This window comes from Diabrotica virgifera, chromosome 1 (assembly GCF_917563875.1).
Source record: "Diabrotica virgifera virgifera chromosome 1, PGI_DIABVI_V3a".
Taxonomy (NCBI): domain Eukaryota; kingdom Metazoa; phylum Arthropoda; class Insecta; order Coleoptera; family Chrysomelidae; genus Diabrotica; species Diabrotica virgifera.
Window position 1 is genome coordinate 78,379,398 of NC_065443.1, and position 17,846 is coordinate 78,397,243.

Here is a 17,846-nt window from a genome sequence, read left to right on the forward strand (position 1 = left end):
CGAAAAAAAAATTCACGAATTATATAATATATCTACGAATATAATCTGTTCAATTTATAAGACTATACAAATCAAAGAAAATACCGTTTTATAAATGCAATCAACACAATTGATTTGTTTTTATGCCAAATTGCAAATAAAATGTGACAACTGTCAGATTTAACTAAAATGTCATGTCACTAAAATATTATCAGGGACTTACCTTTTTTTCTATCATTTGTGACGCACTGAAAAATGCTCATGAAAAGAAGCACATACCAAATAAATCAAAAAGCTATTACAATATAAACAATTTATTTACTTTATAAAACGACTAGAATTATAAAAATGCTTTAAAAATTAAACAATCTGTACAAAAAAATACTTTTTAACCGTAACATAAAACAAATAATGTATTTGAAAAAGCATGTTTTCTAGGAAATATGATCAAACTAGTTTTCAATTTCCGTAATTTTTAAGCCTTCGATGGATTCTATAATTTCATCACATCCTTTTTGATTCCTCAAAACCGGTTTATGGCGTTCTAATTTATTTAATAGTTCTTTTCGGTTGATGTTAGCAACTTCGTATAGAATATCTAAAACCAAAATAAAGTATTAAATGTTACCAGAGCTGGGCCGGGTACTGATAAATTAAACTCGGGTAGAGAGTACCGGGTACTTTTCATATTTGAGAAACGAGTACAAAGTACCGAGTACATTGCTCCAGAAAAGTACTCAGAGTACAATACTCAAAGTACAATTACCCGAAGTTCTCGGGTACTTATTTCGAGTACATTCGAATATAGAACCCGAAGAAAGGTAAGAACGTAATAATTATCTCTGCATCTCTAAACATATTTATGAATCATGAAAACATAAAATAACGTACAATTCAAACTGAAATAAAAAAATAAGAATTTTACAAATTAGTCATCGATTAATAATCAGTATAACACCACTCACACTCACTGATTAATTTTATTGGCTTTTAAGATAACTAATTTTTCAAAGTTTTCATCAGCTAGAGCATTTCTTCGAGGGCTATTAGTTATGTAGCATAAGAGAATAGGCGTTCTACAGGCGCAGAAGGCAAGCATGTATTATATCTTATAAAAACTTTTTTAATTATAGGAAACTCATGTAACGAACTTAAACAACCTTTTTTGCCGTCTAGAAATTTAACAAGTTCTAGTTCTATTTTGGATGTGTTGATTGTTTCATTTTCAGACGATTGAGACTGATGAGATTGGTTTCTTGTGTCTTGTTTAGGTGGATACTCTAGTTCATTGAAATCGAAAAAGCCATCTTAGGTGGTATCACTTGAATCTCCCGTATCTAGTTCTTCGCAATAATCAAAAGAAGTTTTTTCAGCAGCGTTAATCACTATCTTTTTCAAAGCGTCTGTGAGGCAAACGCAATATGAACTTAGGATGAACAATTGCGGATATAATGGCCTCTTCCGATGAAAAATTAAATATTTCAGAAAATGTTTTCTCCAAGCTCTGCATACATATCTTAAGAAAAAATTCACCTCCGGACAACGGCGGATCCAGCAACCTAACAAGGAGGGGGCAATGAAACAAAAAATTTTCTAGTCACTCGCGTACGCAGGATTATTTTTCGGTATGCGTTTACCTTCTATTTTCACTTGCATAATATTTTGTAGCAACCTATATTTGAAACTTCCCATTACATGTCCAAAATACTCCACTTTGCTCTTCTTGATGCCTTCTATAATCTCAGTAGTCTTGCTAAGACGTTCTAGTATTGTGGAGTTTCGAATCTTCTTCACCCAAAATACTTTTAAAATTCTTCTATAGAACCACATTTCGAAAGCCTCAAGGCGATTTAGGTAAGTAGATTGATTTTATTCACAGTCCAAGACTCGACACCATACACTAAGACCGAGAACACATACTTTGGAGAAGGAATTCTGTTTTATGTTTCATTTCGTTATTCAGTTGTCAACAGGACACAAAACTCACTATTTATTTTCAATCGTAACTATCTCTTTCTTAAAAAAGCGACACCAGGCGAAGTCTCAAGGAGGGGGCAATTGACCCTATTGACCCCCCTTGGATCCGCGCCTGCCTCCGGAACTCAGTGTTTGAAGCTTTAACTTCTCGCATTTATTCCTCAAAGATAGCAGACTTAAAAGTAACTACCCATAATAGACACATTCTTCTTGCAGAACATCGAGGGTTGTAGCGAGAGGTTTCAAGACCATACAGTACTCCTATATAAGTACAGCAACTCGGTTTTGGTAAAGTTTTTTATATCAAGCCTTTAAAAAAGAGACGGTAGCTTTTATTTTTCACCTAAAATTTGCTAAACCGAGTCATAATAAGAGTTCCACCTTCTTACAGCTGGATAACTTTTGACGAATGGACTGATACTGATAACGGCGTTTTTGCGTGTTGCTATTAATTTGCTCTCCCACATGCATGACAAGTTTAGACTTCCAAAAAGTACTCGAAAAATGTACTCGTATAATAAACGCGGGTACCGGGTATTTTAGCCCATATGCTACGGGTATGAGTACCGAGTACTTTATTGAAAATGTACTCGGGTACTGGGTACTGAGTACCCAAAATGTACTTAGAGCACAAAATTCGGCTACTTGTACCCGGGTATTGCCCAGCTCTGAATGTTACCACTTCTAATAAAATAAAACACTGATAAACAAAACGTTAGGGTTACTGATGTTATTTAACATTCCCTAATATTTTTAAATAATGGACCATTATTGATGACCACAACTACCAATACCATTACAAGGTGTAACTTAATTACAGCTTTACATCATTGGTATATGTATTTACGTGTTCACTGAAGCTATAATTTCATATGCATAAGAGAGAAGATTAAAAGAGATCGCCGAAAACAAAACGAAAACAGCTATCCCAAAGTATAGAGGACAAAAAAGGACACAGAATATTAGATATCAACGAAGAGTTACAACAATGGAAAAAATACATTTTTGAAGATGAAAGAGTAGAACACTATACATTAATTGTTGTAACAGGTTCATCTATAAAAGAAAGTGAGGTTACATGGGCAATACAAACGAAAAAAAAAAAAAAAAAAAAAATAGGAAAGCACTTGGCTCCGTTAAAGTGAAGTGAAATACTAAAGTTTTTGGGAGAAAATGGAATTAAAGCATCGTGTCTTTAAAAATATGTTTAGTTAGAAATTAAGAGGTCCTAAGACGGCTGAACTAAACAACACAACAGTCAATATAATAAAGAGACGCATGCTGAAAAATATGAAATAAGGTACACATGATCCTCGTAGAACATTGTGGCTGAAAAATCTACATAAAATGACAATGGTATGGAAAATCGACCATTATTTAGAGCTGCTGTCACGATAGCGAATATGGTAGCGAACATTATATCCAGTGATCGATAATGGTCGTAGAACTAGAAGAAGTAAGTACTTTCCTTCAGAACTTGTAAACTTTCTAAAATAAAACAAGAACTTAAATAATTTAACATAATCAACCAACCTTTTACTATTTTCTGAACTGACTCCTCATCATCATCAAAATGGATGACCAATGTATCAATGATTAATTCATGATGAGATCTGTAAACTAAATTTTTAAAAGCTGCGGGTGCATCTCTTAAGAGCAAAGGCAAGTTTCTCAGTGCTGACAGCCGCACCTTATCCGTTGGATCGTCAAGTCTTTTTAGTATTTCTAAAACAAAATTAAAGTTTAAAATTTGTGACGATAATATACTTTTAACGTCTAGAGTATGGTTATGTATTAAACAAAACGTGTTCTTATACCATCTCTGACAGTATAAAACACCGAACAGAAATCAATTAAGGCGTCCTCTGTGCGTTGAACGGAGAATAACTAACCAGACCTTCCGAACTCCGTTGATTTGGCGAATTGAGCGAATTAAACGAATCCCGACCCCATCCAAAGTTACGCGCGTTGAGCGAAGCCAACCTGACTTATTTTACCAGCTGGTGCGCTGAGCGAGATACCTCCTCTTTTTATACAATTATTTCGCTTTGAGAAATATATGCGATTCCTAATTCCTTCGATTCGTCGGTTATAGGTCTGGATCCCGCGTATGAAAAAAAAGTTGATTAATAGCAAGCTGAAAATTTGTTAATAGCTTAAGGGTGTCTATTCGGACAAACTTTGATATATGGGAACACTGGAACAGGGGAAGTTTTAATTGTGGAACAGGTTAAAAATTTGGAACGGTCAGACCACGAAAATGGCACATGTATTTTGTCCGAGAGAACAGACTTAAAACTCTCCGAACAGAGATTAAACTCTCATGCAAAAATCAGACTGCTATTTACCAACAAATGGGCGTTTTAATGAGTGGAACATGTAGAATATGTCAAATGTCAGGAATTATGACAGGTGATAAATAGCAGTCTGATTTTTGCGTGAGAGTTTAATCTCTGTTCGGAGAGTTTAAGTCTATTCTGTCGGAAAAAAAAATGTGCTGTTTTCGTGGTCTGACCGTTCCAAATTTTTAACCTGTTCCACAATTAAAACTGCCGCTGTTCCAGTGTTCCCATACATCAAAGTTTATTTGACTAGACACCCTTAAGCTATTAACAAATTTTCAGCTTGCTATTAATCAACTTTTTTTTTCATACGCGGGATCCAGACCTATTATATTATTATTCATATATCAAATATCGTCACACTAATCCGAGATTTACGAAAGTCCTATATAGTCCTGTCGCCAGGGGGGTACAACGGCCTCCTTAATTCAGATGGACTTACCCAAGTTTTTTTTATATATTTTGACCCGTAGAATACGAATTTTTTGGGTAACAGTTGATCCGGATGTCGATAAGATTGTTATAGACAAAGAACTTGAGGAATTACATAACAGCGATTTCTCGCAAAACAAAACATATTTTTGTATTTTTTGGGTCATTTTAAGCAAAAAATCTTCCTACAAGTTTTTTCGTAGAATGCATAGTTTTCGAGATAACCGCGGTTGAACTTTCAAAAAATCGAAAAATGGCAATTTTTTAACCCGAATAACTTTTGATTAAAAAATAAAGTAGCAATTCTGCTTACCGCATTTGAAAGTTTAAGTCAAATTATATCGGTTTTGATTATTTACATTGCTGAAAATTAATTTTTTTACTGCTGAACAAAGCTATAAACACATAGTGTTTCCCGTGCCTAATACATGCGTTTTAACGCATGCTACGTAGAAATTGCCTCGCTTGCACTTGTAGCTACTCTACCTACTCATTAGATTTTAAATGAGAAATCATTGAAAACATCACTCACACACTAGGTGTTTATAGCTTTGTTTACCAATAAAATAATAAACTTTTAGCAATGCAAATAATCAAAACCGATATAATTTGACTTAAACTTTCAAATGCGGTAAGCAGAATTGCTACTTTATTTTTTAATCAAAAGTTATTCGGGTTCAAAAATTGCAATTTTTCGATTTTTTGAAAGTTCAACCGCGGTTATCTCGAAAACTATGCATCCTACGAAAAAACTTGTCAGAGCATTTTTTGCCTACAATGACCCAAAAAATACAAAAATATGTTTTGTTTTGCGAGAAATCACTGTTATGTAATTCCTCAAGTTCTTTGTCTATAACAATCTTATCGACATCCGGATCAACTGTTACCCAAAAAATTCGTATTCTACGGGTCAAAATAAATAAAAAAAACTTGGGTAACTCCATCTGAATTAAGGAGGCCGTTGTACCCCCCCTGGCGACAGGACTAATATGTAGATATGATTATGTTTAAATAACGAAATTAATTAAAAGTAATTAACGCTAACTACATATTTTTTTGAATGTTTGGTTTCAAAATAAATGTTTTATAAAAACGAATCTTGCCTCCGATTGACTTTGTTACCCGAGATTATCACAAATTATTACTTTATTCCAGAAAATCGAAATAATTTTATAGCCTATAAATTTTTTTTTATAATTATAACCGCTCAAAAATATTAACGAGTATTACATCTTCTGAGAAACAAAATGAAACTATGATATGTTGCCACCATCTTACAAAATCATTAGAGCCAAAAAGTATAAAGCTATATAAAGGTTGATCAATTTTTGTGACAAATCCGTTATATTTCTTAATATAGATATAGGAGATACCAAAAAAGGTTGTTTACAAAAAGAGGAGGTACCTTTAAGCTTCATATTTTAAAATTAGTTACAAGTCTACAGGGTCTTCCACGACACTGTACTGCATGAAAGATACGTGTTTTTTTTAAATGAAATAACCTGCATTTTATTTTAAATTTAAAATTCGCATTTACAGAATAGATAAATACAGAATAGATAAATTGGAAAATTAGTAATCTGGTTCAATCTGAACAAGTTTCTAGCCAAATAAAGTATTCTAGAATCGGAACATCCGCCTTATTCACCGGATCTTGTGCCATGCGACTTTTATATTTTTACTAACGTAAAATCTGCCATCTTGAAGGTCCTGATAAAGGAAAACTTCCAACACAGTTTTAAAGAATAAAAGATTCGCATCGGGTGTGTAGAGAGAGCAGGGATGTATATTGAACATAATAACACCATAATATGTATGGAATCAAAGTAAAATGTTTTACAGGGCATGTTAAAAGTAAGTTAACAATTTCATAATTACCTGGATAAATCTTGATTAAATAATCAACGGTCCAAATATTTTTCCTGTAACAATTATCCTTTAAGAGAATTAAACAATCTGCAGCGATTTGTCTACTACGATAGGAAGCATCTTCTAGCAAAGATATAAGAAGCGGCAACAGTTCATCAACAACTGGTTGCAGAGTTTCTTGTGTAAACAATTCTACTCCTTCGGCTGGTAGTAAAGCGCTCTGCAAACATGAAGCTGCCATTGTCCTTATGGCTTCTGATGTCGCACCTGCATGCCATACCAAGGAAGGTACAAAAATATCTGAAAATGATAATTTATTTTTAATTATATGTATTTAAAATACACGATATTAACAACAATTATTAACAACTATGATCACTGAAATCAGTCCCAACTGATATACTCTAATAGGAGCTCTGAAATTTTCTTGTGGCATGAATAAGTTAAATATTGTGTTTATATGGTGTTCGAATAATTTTTCTAACATGTAAAACTATTACAAATATTATTAATTAGGTAATATATTTAACTCCATCTTTGAGTGCAAAACTGTCAACAGTGTAAATATATGACAACCAGTGCTTAGTGATATAATGTGTGCCAAAAAGACACGTGTTTCGACAATACTTTCTAACACAGGGTACCCCGGCCTTTTACCCTCATAGTGAGTTTAGACAGTTTAACAAAACCCGACCTAATAGAAGACATGAAAAACCTAGATATACCAATGAAACTTATAAAGCTTACGAAAATGACAATGAAAGGATCAACTGCAGCAATAATTACAGATAACGGAATCACAATCTCATAATTACAGATACGACAAGGCGACTTGTTACTTAGATAATTACTTAGATAATTACAGAAACGTCACTATTTAATGTCGCTATAGAAGGAACAATAAGAGCTACAGAAATAAAAGGTACGATTATAACATCGACGTCGCAACTTGTGGCATATGCTGACGACATAGCATTAATTAGCAGAAACCTAAACAGTTTAAAGGAAGAATTTATGAAGTTATGCAAAGAAGCATCCAAAAGGGGTTTAGAAATAAATCAAAACAAAACAAAATACCTAATATGCTCAAGAAAAAACCCTGTTAATATGATAAGCTTATATATTGGTGAATATGAATTTGAAAAGGTAGAACATTTTAAATATCTTGGAGTTTCAGTTAATGGAACTAATAATAGAAGTATCGAAATTAATGAAAGAATCCAGGCAGGAAACGGAACCTACTGGAAATAAAGTAACTTCCTCAAAGATTAGAAGCTTACTCAGAATACAAAACTGAAAATTTACAAAGCAGCAATTAACCAGTAATCACATATGGTGCTGAAGTAATGTGCCTGACACAGAAAGAGGAAGAAAGATTGAGGATCCTAGAAAGGAAAATAATTCGGAAGATAGCAGGACCACTAAACTTAGGTAATTATTAATGTAGGAAACTCATGAACCACGAAGTAAGAGAACTTCTGAAAGGAGAAGACATCGTCAGATTTATCAAGGCACACAGACTCAGATGGATGGGACATATAGAAAGGAGGAATCCAGAAGGGGTTATCAAGAAAATTTCCAATGGAGACCTGTATCAGACAGACCACGAGGAAGACCCAAAACTAGATGGGAGAACCAGATAGTGGAGGACCTTAAGAAGATGGGAGTCAGAGAATGGGTAACCAGAAGCAAAAACAGGAACGAATGGAGGAAAATTGTAGAAGATTCCAAGTCACACAACTAACTGTAAAACCAAAATGTTAATGCGGATTGATTCACCGCGACAAACGAATCGTAAGAACCCAAAGAGGGCGGTAATCACTTCGCCAGGAGCCATGATGAGTGAGTTTAGACGCTGTCCACGCAACACTCTGTTGCGACTCTCAACAAATTACGTCAAGCAATTTTAGGCCAATCAAAATTGTAAGTTAAGACGGTCAACAAGCAATTCCCTGTTGCGTCTCCGCTGTTGCCGTACTCTACTCAAAAGATCCGTCAAGGATAAAGAGCAAATCAAGACGTTGGCCAAACAACAGCTCTGTTTTTAGTAGGGGAGCAATGGATGCTACATTTGCAGTTACTAAAGCTTCACGGGGACCTATTGGGTTGTGAAGATTAGGTCCTAAAACCAAAAAAGTTATGTTTTCCATTTTAAATGTTGAATGGGTTGCATATGTGAGTTCATATTTACTCTTTGAAATTTTTCGTATAACTAATACTTTTTAAGTTATTTTAAAAAAAATTGTGTTTTCCAAAAAAAATTTTTAGAAACATTTTTTTACTAAAAAACCAAATTTTTAAAAAAATAAGCAATTTGAACCGGTCAAACTTACAGATCGTATAAACAATACACATACATAAATAAAGTAAATGAAAAAGCGGTAACGATTAATTTTCTTTAGGGTGCTAAATAGGATACTTTCACGATATTTTTTAACAGAAAAAAGGAGCCAACTTTATTTTGAGCGTAACTCTTTTAGTTTTGATGCTAGAAACTTTTATAAAAAATAAAAATAAAGTTTTTTTAAACACTTTAAAAATTTTAATAAGTTTTCCCGAAAATTGCTTAATTTTTTAGTTATTTCACGTTGAAATGTCCGATTTGGAATTTGACGAATAAGAACGTCCTTTTCATGATCCTGCAACTTTGCTTTTACTAGGTTTCTAGACTTCATTAATAGACAGTTTTTTTCTTTTTTTATATACCTAAGCTACATTTTTGCTAGGATTATTTTTCCGATAAAATATTTACTTTTTGAGTTATTTGAGAAAAACTGCATGAAAACGTGTTTTTTTTGTCAAAAATTAAACATTTTCAATCGCAAATAACACGAAAAGTATTGACTTACTTAAAAAACTCATTAGAATGAAAGTTGCTTAGAATTAGCCAATTTATCCATTTCCGGACTTATTTTAAACGCGCGTTTTTCACCCCGAGAAGGGGTGACTTTCACCCCCTAAGTAAAAGCAACTAACGGCATAAGTTGAACTTTGAAGTGGAGGGTAAGTAGAACCTAAATCCAAATTTTCATGTAATTCGGAGTTGAGCCTGAAAATTACACTCCAAAACGGTTATGTACTGGGCTATATGGCATATGTAATAAAAAATATAGATACCTTGTACTAATTTTTCTAAAAACCCAGTTATTTCCTGTCCATTTGCAAAAATGATGTCTTTTTTCTCAAAGAGTGTTGCCAATACATAGAATATTTTGAGACGGCTTTCGGCATCACACTCGGTATCGAGGGCCTGCACCAATATGTCTTTTATAACTTCCAAATTTTGACCAAACGATTCTTTCATATTCGTCAAAACCGTCAAAAATATACACTCTTCTTCGCTAACGGTAACCCATAAATTAGGATTTTTGTTGATGTGATTTAAAACTTTTGGAGAATACAAAGACCACAGTTGTTGAGAATTTTCCAACCGTAATGCTTTCGTTATTGCATCTAGAACTTCTTCGTCTTTAATTTTATCATTATTTTCTGGATGTTTCAAGGCAAATATCGAAATTGCTATTTTAAAGAGATAATATCCTGTCAGGTCTTCAGTACTTGCTTTGTGTTTTTCTGCTAAAGCCTTTACACATTTAATGATCTCGACTTGATATTTGTCCTAAAACATAGAAGATAAATTAAGCAGTATTTTAATTAGCTTGGGAATAATTAAAAGGTACTTGTTTATTTACTTTAAAAATATTGTAATAGAAACTAACATTTCATATAAAAGAGCCTTACAGTCGGAAAAATGAAAGATTACCCATGAACGATCACATCAATTACCTATTTTGTATTTGCTGTCTTTTAGGCCAGGAACCGAAGCTTTTCACCTCGCAATATTTACAGAATGAATCGATTTGCTTGAAAATTTGAAAATAACTAGTAGATAGTCCAAGGATCTATATGACTCCGAAAGGCGCTTTTGCCATGGGGGTGGTTGCCACCCCACCTCGGGGGTGGAAATTTTTTATTATATTTTGACCGCAGAAGTTGATAAAAACATTCATTATAAGCAAAATATGTTCTATACATTTTTTTGATAAAATTAATAGTTTTAGATTTATTCGCTATCGAAAGTGTTAGTTTTGTATTCGCGGTGTGCAAGTACTTGGAAGGGAAACGAGAAACGACCGTGCGCGAGTCGCGGAGAAATATTACAACTATCTTAAATAATTCATATTGTCAATTGAAATTGTCAAATTGACGTATATTTCATATCTTCTGTCACTGAAGCAGAAAAATTATATATTGCTCCACAATATTGATATGATATGCAATTATTATATAAAGGTAAATTTAATTAATTGTATTTTAAGTGCAGTACTGCATTTTAATAACTAATTTTATTTACTACATGCAATTGTTCACGTTTTCATAACATAACCTGAATCTTATTTTTTCTTCTTGCTATTTTTTTGGACTATGGCCTTGACAATTATCCAGTAACCAGGACTAATATAATTGGCCAATATAATTAAAAGTGCGAATAAAAGTACAGAGCGAAGAAATAGGGGTCGCTTTGCCGAACTTGCACGGTCCCAATAGAAAAAATCAATGCTTTTCTATATACTCATTTACGATTCACACAATTTTTGCCGTAGAAAAATTTTTTTCAAACGACGTTCTTGGGAATTAAATAACCTATAATTTTGTATTAAAACATTTTTTCGTATCTCCGATGCTAATCTTTCTATTCTGAAGAAAATGGTATTTTTTACCAAACTAGAAAAATTCGTTAATCGCTTTTAACTCCAGTTTTTTAAAAACTAATCATTCTAAGCCAGTCAAACTTTTAGAATCTATTAATAATACCTAAATGAATAAGAATAAATAAGGCCAATGACTAAAAACACCGTTAACTTACATTATTATGCTTCCAATTGGATTTATCCTCTTATTTTTTGTTTCAAAAAATTATATTGATTTTTTAACCGTAACTTTTTTATTTTTTATCCTAGGAAGTTCGGTAAAAAATAATTTTGTAGGTTTTTACAAGATACCTATATTAGTGTATTAATACTAAATCTTTTTAATATCCTCAGTCACAAAAAGAGGTGACTTTGAAAGGGTTGTTAAGGTGGTTTTTGCATGTTATTATAAGTTTTAATTGTCAATAGCTCACTCAATTTTTACCGCAGAAAAAATTTTTGCAAACCAGGTTCTTAGGAATTAAATAAGCTACAATTTCATATTGAAATATTTTTTCGTATCTCCTATGCTAATCTTGCTATTCTGAAGAAAAGGCCATTTTTTCCAAACTAAAACGGTCAAACTTCTAAAACCTATTAATAATACATAAATAAAAAAGACCAGATAAGGCTAATGACTAATTTTAATTAGGGTGATGATTAGGGGGTTGCTTGCGATCGCTTTTTCGCTGAAAAAAATAGGGACTGAGATTCTTTTCATTATAAGTCACTTAATTTTTGAGCTAGAGACATTGTTTTTATTTCTGGAGATAGATATTTTTAAGTACTTTAAATTAGTTTAAATAAGTTGTCCTTGAAAAATGTATAGTTTTCCCGTCTTTTGACTTTGAAACTACAATATTTAGCATTTGACGAAGAAGAGCCAACATATAATAAACTATAGCTCGATTACTATTAGTCATAAAGAAAATTTTAAAAAACAATTTTGTTTATTTTTTTTAAAAGGTACATTCTTAAAAGGTACATTTTTGTTAAGTAAAGTTGTTTTGATAAAACGAAAACTTTTGGAGTTATTAGCAGAAAACGTGCAGAAAAATGTGTATAACGTTTTTTGCTTAGAAGGAACGTTCTGACCAACTTTTGTGATTAAAATATAATAAAAAAATTCCACCCCCGAGATGGGGTGGCAACCACCCCCCATGGTAAAAGCGCCTTTCGGCATGATATAGATTTTGATCCTTGGACTATCCACTACTTATTCTCAAATTTTCAAGCAAATCGATCCATTCTGTAAAAATTGCGATATTTTGTCCTATTTTAAGCTTCATTACTTGGACTATTTTTCTATAAATAACAAACGTTTATTATAGAAAAAGACAGCAAATACAAAATAAGTGATTGATGTGATCGTTCATGGGTATTTTTTCATTTTTCCGACTGTATATATTCTAAAGCTTTTCTATTAGAATCATCTTAAATATTCCCATGAAGATAGAAAGGGAAGAGTATACAGGACGTTAGTAAATAAGTATGACAAATTTTAAGGGGTAATAATTCTACATGAAAAAATAATGGCAGTTTGTTCAATAAACATATGTCCGCAAATGCTTCCTTTCCGAGATACGAGGTGTTAAAATTTTTTTTACAAACTGACGATTTATTTATTGCTCTAAAACCGGTCGAGATATGCAAATTAAATTTCGTGGGATTTTAGATGTAGCTATGACGCAATTTTTGACATATAATTAGGAATTTTATATTCACCACTGGCGCGCGTACGGGTAAGGATCTGAAATTTTTTAAAGAAAAAAATGGTACGCTACTGATATTTTTCAAATTAAAAATCATTTTTGAATACCTCGTTCAATTTGTGAGAAAAAATCGATCTTCCCTTTTTTTCATAAAACGCTTCGTTCTTAAGCAAAAAATAAAACCTCTTAACGCTTACAAAGTATTCGACAAAGTTTCTATATATCGTGGCTGATTTGCAAAAAGGGGCCAAGTAACATTTTTATATTTTTACTAAGTGGAACTTAGCTCCTTTTTTACACAACCAGTTTAAAAAAATATGAGACTATCTCAACAACAATAAATAATACACTTGACCATTTTTACAGAATAGGTAGAACCTTCGTACCTATCATTTTTGCACATAGCCCCTCTTTTGAATAAAATGTCACTTGGTACCTTTTTGCAAATCAGCGACGATATGTAAATGTGTAGAGATTTATTTCGAATACTTTGTAAGCATTAAGATGTTTTATTTTTTGAATGAAAACGAAGCGTCGTATGAAGAAAAAAACGGAAGATAGATTTTTGGTCGCAAATTGAACGAGAAATTCAAAAATAATTTTTAATTTGAAATATCTTAGTGGCATACTATTTTTTTCTTTAAATAATTTCAGACCATTACCCGTATGCGCGCCAATGGCAAATATAAAATTCTCAATTCATTTGCATATCTCAACCGGTTTTAGAACAATAAATAAATCATCAGTTTCTCGGAAACGATGCATTTGCGGACATATGTTTATAGAATAAACTGTTATTATTTTTTATGTAGAATTACCCCTTAAAGTTTGTTATACTTATTTACATAACACCCTGTATAAGGACACTAGAATTAAAGTGGTATAAGTGAATTTTTTTTATAAGATAACTGCATCGTTAACTCATGCATCATTAAGATTATTTCATTCATAGGAGATTCTGACCAATAGAAAGCTACAGAAATCTGAATTAAATCGATAATTTTTGATAATCTCCCGTCGTTAAGTATATTACGTCAGATGCCCTTCGTTGCTACGAAAAAATACATTCAGTGACATTAATGACAATTAATGTTTTAAAAATTATAAAAGTGATGACTTTCAATCGTCAAATATTTATAAAAACTGTGTGTTTAATGGTACTAATTTGTACTTACATAAATAAATTGCAATAAAATTTTGGTTTTGAACAGTTTTATTCATGAAATAATCGCAACAAATTGCACTCGAACTCTGAAATTAATATAGAATTTTTGCTCTCGTGACACTTTGACATAATTTCACTCGCCTTCGGCTCGTGAAATTAAAACTGTCAAAGTGTCACTCGGAAAAAATTCAATAATTTCAGAGCTCTTGTGCAATTACTACTGATAATCTGTTTTTTGTTTTCCCCTTGTTGCGAGATATGCCATAACATTTTATCTAGATTATTCACTCTCGTATCCTTTTCTATTTGTTTTAAACGTTTGGCATTCCTCTCCTCATGTAGTTGTAGCTTCCTCCTGTGGATATATTAGTTATTGCTTTGTCGTGCCTTCCCTCTGCATACAATTTTGTTTTTTTGTTTCTTTCCCCTTGTGAGATATGTCATAATATTTTAACTGAATTATTCACTCGCGTATCCTTTTCTATTTGTTTTAAACGTTTGACATTCCTCTCCTCATGTAGCTGTAGCTTCCTCCTTGTTGTCGCCCTGAGCCCTTGGGGGTAACATTATTGTCATAAACTCGTTAACTCCATTCGTTTCATAATTATATAATTGCCAAAAATATGTCAAAATATAGCCGAATTTATATATCAGCTTAGACACAGGTGGCCTGTTTTCTACCAATTCCTTTGCGTCCTTCGATTTTACCCATCATAATAAGTTGACGAATATTATATCGGGTTTCCCTTACCATGTGTCCAAAATAGGCCATCTTTCTACCTTTGATGTTATCAAGCAACTCGCGAGCAGCATTTCCTCTCTTAAGGACTGCTACATTTGTCAGCATAGCCGTCCATGGTATTTGTAGTGTACGTCTGTGCAGCCACATTTCAAAGGCCTCCAAACGATTAATGATGGATATTTTTAATGTCCATGCTTCGACACCGTATAAGAGGACTGACCTAATAGGTTTGTTACAACTAGCGGTCAAACCAGTTAGAAACTATCAGAGAATAGTTGACCAGCGCGAGTAGAGGAGATAGCACTGATGACTGTAGTATGTTCTTGCACTGACCAACTGTTTGCTGACGATTTCTGACTAGTTTGACTGTTGGTTGGAACAGACCTAATGTAACATTTATGGCCGGTTTCACCAACGATAAATAGTACTTTATTCTATGAATAAAATTATTCGACCAATAAACTGACATTTCTCCATTTTACTAACGTCAAATAAGACTTATTTTATTTATTTATCAAAAAAAATTTACTCTTCGGCTAAATTGGCAAGTTAATCTCGCTGTAAATATTTATAAGAAAGTAAATTCGTCAGTTTCACTTTAAATTATCAAAATTATATTGAAACAAAATATAAATATAAACGTCTAATAAATTTTATTCGACGAATAACTATTCATTGATTTATTTGTTGTTGATGAAACCGGACCTTAATCATGCGCTTTCAAAGTTGAAGTTGCAAGTCATCATTACAGAAAAATGACCTCATTTTAGAAATCATGCGGGCTATCTCGATTCTACATTTTATCTCTTAATCTGGATCTAGTTGTTCAGTAATATGGCAACCAAGATATTTAAAACTGAGTACTGTTTGAATTATATGAACATCAACATATAACCGCGAATATTGATGTGCCAAAAGGCTAAACACCATGTATTTTGTTTTTGAACAGTTTATGTTCTCTCTTCCCACTGTGTCAATGACATTTAAAAGGCATTGTAATCCATTTATGTCATCACTTAAAATAACTGTATCATCTGCATATATGATTGTATTTATCAGAATTCCATTAACTTTCACGCTCCATTCTAAATTATGCACAGGGCTGCTTTATCCATTAGGCAATATAGGCAGTTGCCTAGGGCGGCACATTATGAGAGGGCGGCAAAAATACTGTACAAAAAATATTTCTATATAAAAATTATGGATCTGGCTTCTGTTATTAAAGAGGATGAAGCTCTTTCAAATCATTTTACCACAAGGAAGTCAAAAAATTGTGCCCAAATAAAAGATATTAAGAAATAAGAAAGAGAAAACAAAATTCAATTTGAAGAGGACGAGGGGGCCGATGATGAACTAAACTTTTCAGCTAGTGATGAGATGAAAATCCACACATTCTATATTATAATCGACACTCTGATAAGAGACCTGAATAGACGTCTAGAATCTTATCGACTTATTTATCAACGTTTTCGTGTTATTAACAGATTTGCCAAAATTAAGCAATGAAGAAATTATTAAAGAAGCTGAAAATCTGATACAAAATAAAGACGACCAAGATACATCATTCATAAATGATGATGATTCACGTAAAGGGTCATTTGGATACAATAATAAAATCACCAATAATTGACATATCTTAATATTTAAAGAAGAGTTAGTGCAGTCACTGAAGGTAGATATGAGCTATTACCTCCGATTTCGTTGAACCTCCATCGATTTGCATGAAAATTGGTGAGTGGTTAGAGGATATCTCAAGGAACAAAGGTGACATGGTGTCAACTTGCGCGGGGGTGGATGCCACCCCCTCTCAGGGGTGAAAATTATTTTATTAAAAATATCCCCAGAATTCGATAGAGGGACAAATTCTAAGCAAAATTTGTTACATAAAGTTATTAAAATAAATCAAAACTTTTTGAGATATTACAGATCAAAGATTTTAATTTTTAGTGAGAAAAATGCATTTTTATCCGCTTTTTCATAAATAACTCCAAAACTATAAGATTTTACAAGTTATTATTGCCAAAATTAAAGCTAATAAAAAATGAAATAAACTCCTTACTGGAAAAATCTTTTAATGTTAACTTAAAGTGAGTTATATGTAATTGAATGTATATATTTTTCGGCGAATACCCAAATCTAAGTATTCAAGCTTAAATAACGGGAAAATTATGCATTTTATAACATAACCTTATTAAACATTTGTCAAAGTACTTAGAAATATCTACCGAACAAGTTGATAGCATTAAAATTTATTCCAAAAAATTTATTGTTTTTTTTTAAATAACTCTGTTAATTTTTAAAATATCAGGTTTTTCTAAAAACTGTTTGAAAGTTAATTTTAATGGCTATTAAACCACGTTAAATTTAATCTTTTAAACCCCTTATTTTTTTTTAAATGAAAGGTTAAATGGCCATAGTTACATGGTTCTCGCAGCAAAATTTAAGCTTTAAACGTTTCTATCTCGGTTTTTTTTACCTTACAGAAATAGTAAAACGGTAAAATATTTGATACAGAAAAAACTAAAATTTGGTTATACATATACATCACTTTTTACGTATATTGAGTGTTTTTGGAGTTATTATCAAAAGAAAATGAAAATTACGATAATTTTAAAAATTCTGATTTTTAATATATGCATTCTAAACCGGTCAAAATTGTTGAAGTCATTACTTATAATTATGCTAATACAAAGAAATTATTCTAAGCATTACTATAAATTTTAATTGGTTCTCTTTAAAAGGGTTCTCTTATTTTCATCATAACTTGCTTAATTGTGATGTTATTAACTTCTACTGGAACTCATTTGATAGGTACTTCGAAGTACATACTTTGACAAGTGCTAGCAGGTTTATTTAAGTACTCGTCGAAAAAAATATACATTCGGTTACCCATAACTCACATTGAATTAACATTAGTTTAGTTCTTTAAGTGAGGAG

At 32.2% G+C, this 17,846-nt stretch overlaps 1 protein-coding gene across 1 annotated transcript in view; it reads right to left on the reverse strand.

Moving 5' to 3' along the window:
- Positions 1–277: 277 nt before the first annotated feature.
- Positions 278–17,846, reverse strand: part of LOC114349394 (dynein axonemal assembly factor 5) — a 35,869-nt gene continuing 18,300 nt past the window's right edge. Inside the window, exons 4-7 of the mRNA XM_028299750.2 lie at positions 9,717–10,218; positions 6,609–6,899; positions 3,490–3,681; positions 278–577 (exon numbers count right to left, since the gene is read on the reverse strand). Of these exons, the coding sequence (XP_028155551.1) occupies positions 432–577; positions 3,490–3,681; positions 6,609–6,899; positions 9,717–10,218 (1,131 nt within the window). The 3' untranslated portion in view covers positions 278–431. The remainder of the gene's footprint in view (positions 578–3,489; positions 3,682–6,608; positions 6,900–9,716; positions 10,219–17,846) is intronic.